Source organism: Thermobia domestica, chromosome 7 (genome assembly GCF_964235325.1).
Source record: "Thermobia domestica chromosome 7, izTheDome1.hap1.1, whole genome shotgun sequence".
Classification (NCBI taxonomy): domain Eukaryota; kingdom Metazoa; phylum Arthropoda; class Insecta; order Zygentoma; family Lepismatidae; genus Thermobia; species Thermobia domestica.
In genome coordinates this window covers 298,675,679-298,678,504 of record NC_137460.1, presented here as the reverse complement: position 1 = coordinate 298,678,504, position 2,826 = coordinate 298,675,679, and the positions used below count along the sequence as shown (strand labels likewise).

At 36.6% G+C, this 2,826-nt stretch overlaps 1 protein-coding gene across 1 annotated transcript; it reads left to right on the top strand.

Annotated features, from left to right (window-relative positions):
- The first annotated feature begins 1,851 nt into the window (after positions 1 to 1,851).
- LOC145689810 (uncharacterized) lies at positions 1,852 to 2,472 on the top strand. Its single transcript, XM_081764018.1, has one exon. The coding sequence runs from the start codon at positions 1,852 to 1,854 to the stop codon at positions 2,470 to 2,472; it is 621 nt and encodes a 206-aa protein (XP_081620144.1).
- The last annotated feature ends 354 nt before the right edge of the window (positions 2,473 to 2,826 follow it).

The window sequence follows — 2,826 nt, the reverse complement described above, 5'->3', positions numbered from 1 at the left end:
GGTGAACATGAATTTGTTTCCTGAAAGAAAACAAGTAATTATTTATTTTCTTATATATTTTAAATAAAAGTAATTATTTATCTTTTATTGAAAACAAATATATAAAACTTACCTGTTGCTAAAAGATAGATGCGTCACACTCCTTTGAGCAGTTCATATTCTAACAGGTTTAAACGCAAGATTATCCTGTTTTCATTTCTTCTTCTTCTTCGTCTTCTTCATATATATTTACATATATACGCATAATGTTGAGTAAAATACTATATAGTTCCATATACAGGGAAAGGTAAGGGAAATGTCTAAGTGCTACCTTTGAAGTGCAGTGAAATAATGAAAAGCAAATGAAAAGATAAAAGAGGAAAGCACAGAAGGGTTTTGAAAGTAATTATTATTAAAAGTAAAGAAATCACCTTACATTTCCTCAGGGTGATAATAATGGCTTCTTGAGGAGTTTTGTAGAGTGCAGCAGCGCTCCTCTCCCGCTGCTGAAAATTAATTACTTTCAAAACGAAAGTCTAACATTAAAAATGAATCGAATGACTCCATTAAAAAATTGAAATCTATTGTACAGGTTCATCATCAACATCTTTAAACATCGCAAGTTTACTTTTTAAAAAAGAATGAACTACATACGTGTGAAGATAAATATTAAACCAAGACAATCATAAACACAAGTAAGAAGTGTTAACGTGATGTTCTCACATCAAGTGACGTAATGCTGAACAACAAAAATAGCATATATCTAAAGAAAGAAACACTGACCTATCCTATATACAGAAGGAGTAGCAATGTAATATTCTGTGATATAATACATGATGCATTTTTACATAACTCTGCACATGTTGACTTACTCTATTAAAGATGTACCTACAGTTATATCCGGCTAATCGATTCTGTAACTGTATCTGATTACCCAAACCTTGAAAAATTGTACAAATCTGAAATTTTTCAGATGAACCTTTAATGCGGAAAAAGGTTGCATCACGTAGTGGCCAATAAGTTTTGATAAGTGATGACGCTACGGATAAAACATACTATGTCCTCCTAACTCTAGCAACGAAAAATGAATCTACAGATTAACTTGGAATCCGTCAAGAGTCGAACTCAAGTTTCCTACACAGAAAGTACGTGCACTAAATGATTTGCCACGAATATGTATTGCTTTCAGCACGTAGTGTCAAAGAATAAGAAATAAATTCCTACATATAATAACAGTAATAGTAAACTAAATAAAAAACTTGAATAACACAATGCTAAACACTATACCTAAGGAAATATTATATAAAATTCATTATATTCTAAAAGAATCAGAATATCTCCGACGATATATGAGACAAAATCTGAGCCATATAATCTTCCTGTGCACACGAAACAGAAAGTATTCTACAGTTTACAAATTTTATTTTTCGCATTAACTTGAGAACAAAGAAATTAATCTGTTTTTTGTCACGTTATCTCTGGAATAGTAATAATTTGATAACTTGCCAAATCGTCAGTTGTCATTTGTCAGTTGTCGAGCGCGGACGTGTTTTCGTGAAGCTCGTAAGTTCAGTGACCTACGCAATGGGAATCTCAACCGAGCAGTGGAGAGCTAGAATTGGCTTGTTTTGTAGTGCCGCGAGAAAACTTCCGATCTCAAACTTTCCGAAAATGAAAGCATCACGGGCGTTCTTATCTTACGGTTTTGTGATTCTCGCACTATTAATTATAGGAGGGATCGAACCCCACCCCGGCCTCCCGCAATCACAAAAAAGTGGAAAAAGTGAAATTGCCGAGATAAAAGAAATTTTGAACAACCTCGTCACCTATAATGAGGTACTGGTGAAAGAAGTGAAGCAAATTAGTGCTACAATGAACTCACTAGTGAACAGAGTGAGTAGTGTTGAAAGTGATCTCGAAGTTGTGAACCGAGAACTAAGGTATCTTCAAGATCACGCAAGGTACCTAGAAGATAAACTTGATGATCTTGAGGGTCGATCGCGACGACAGAACTTAGTACTTTTTGGCATTCCGGAAAAAGATGGTGAAACTTGGGAGGAAACTGAGAAAAAAGTCAGGGACACAATAAATGATCGATTAAAAATCTCATTAAGTGATGATGACTTACAACGTGTGCACCGTACCGGAAGGAAGAGAAATGGCAATGCGCGCCCAATTGTCTGCAAATTCTTCTCGGACAAAAAGAAAGAGACTGTCCTAAGAAACAGGAACAAACTTCGAGGCACAAATATATATATTGAACAAGACTTCTCTTACAGAGTTCGCGAGAAGCGCAAAAAACTAAATCAGCACATGATTAAGGCAAGAAGAAACGGCAGCTTTGCATATCTTCAATATCGCTATCTCTACATTGATGGCAAGCGTTATAGTCTGTACGACCTTGAACCAAACACGCGAGAGGCAGCGGTCCCCAGAGAGAGAGAAGGGAAACACCACCAGAACACTCAATCCCCGCGGCGAAGGCAGACCTAAATAATGGACAAAAAGAGGAAAAGAAATGTTCAACCTCCATTTCGAATGCAACGGCAGAGAGCGAAAACGCATTTCCACCCCCTCCAGCTCTAAGGTCATCCACCCGTCAAGCGAGTACACAAGAACTCTATGAACAGAAGGACTATCCCCTTCTCAAAACTCCTCCCCCTTCCCGTACGGAATATCTCGTACGGAAACAATGAAATAACTGAGACAAGGCTCCGGTAGAAGACCAAGAAAGTGTAAGTATAGATAAAGACTCTCTAAAAATATTCTATCAAAATGCTCGTAGCTTACGTGGTCGAACATGTGATTTCTTTTGTGGTGTATTAACTAACAATTACGATCTAATTG

Bases quoted from the DNA above. Each gene is read 5' to 3' on its own strand.
- LOC145689810 (XM_081764018.1), top strand. From the start codon at position 1,852: ATGAACTCACTAGTGAACAGAGTGAGTAGTGTTGAAAGTGATCTCGAA.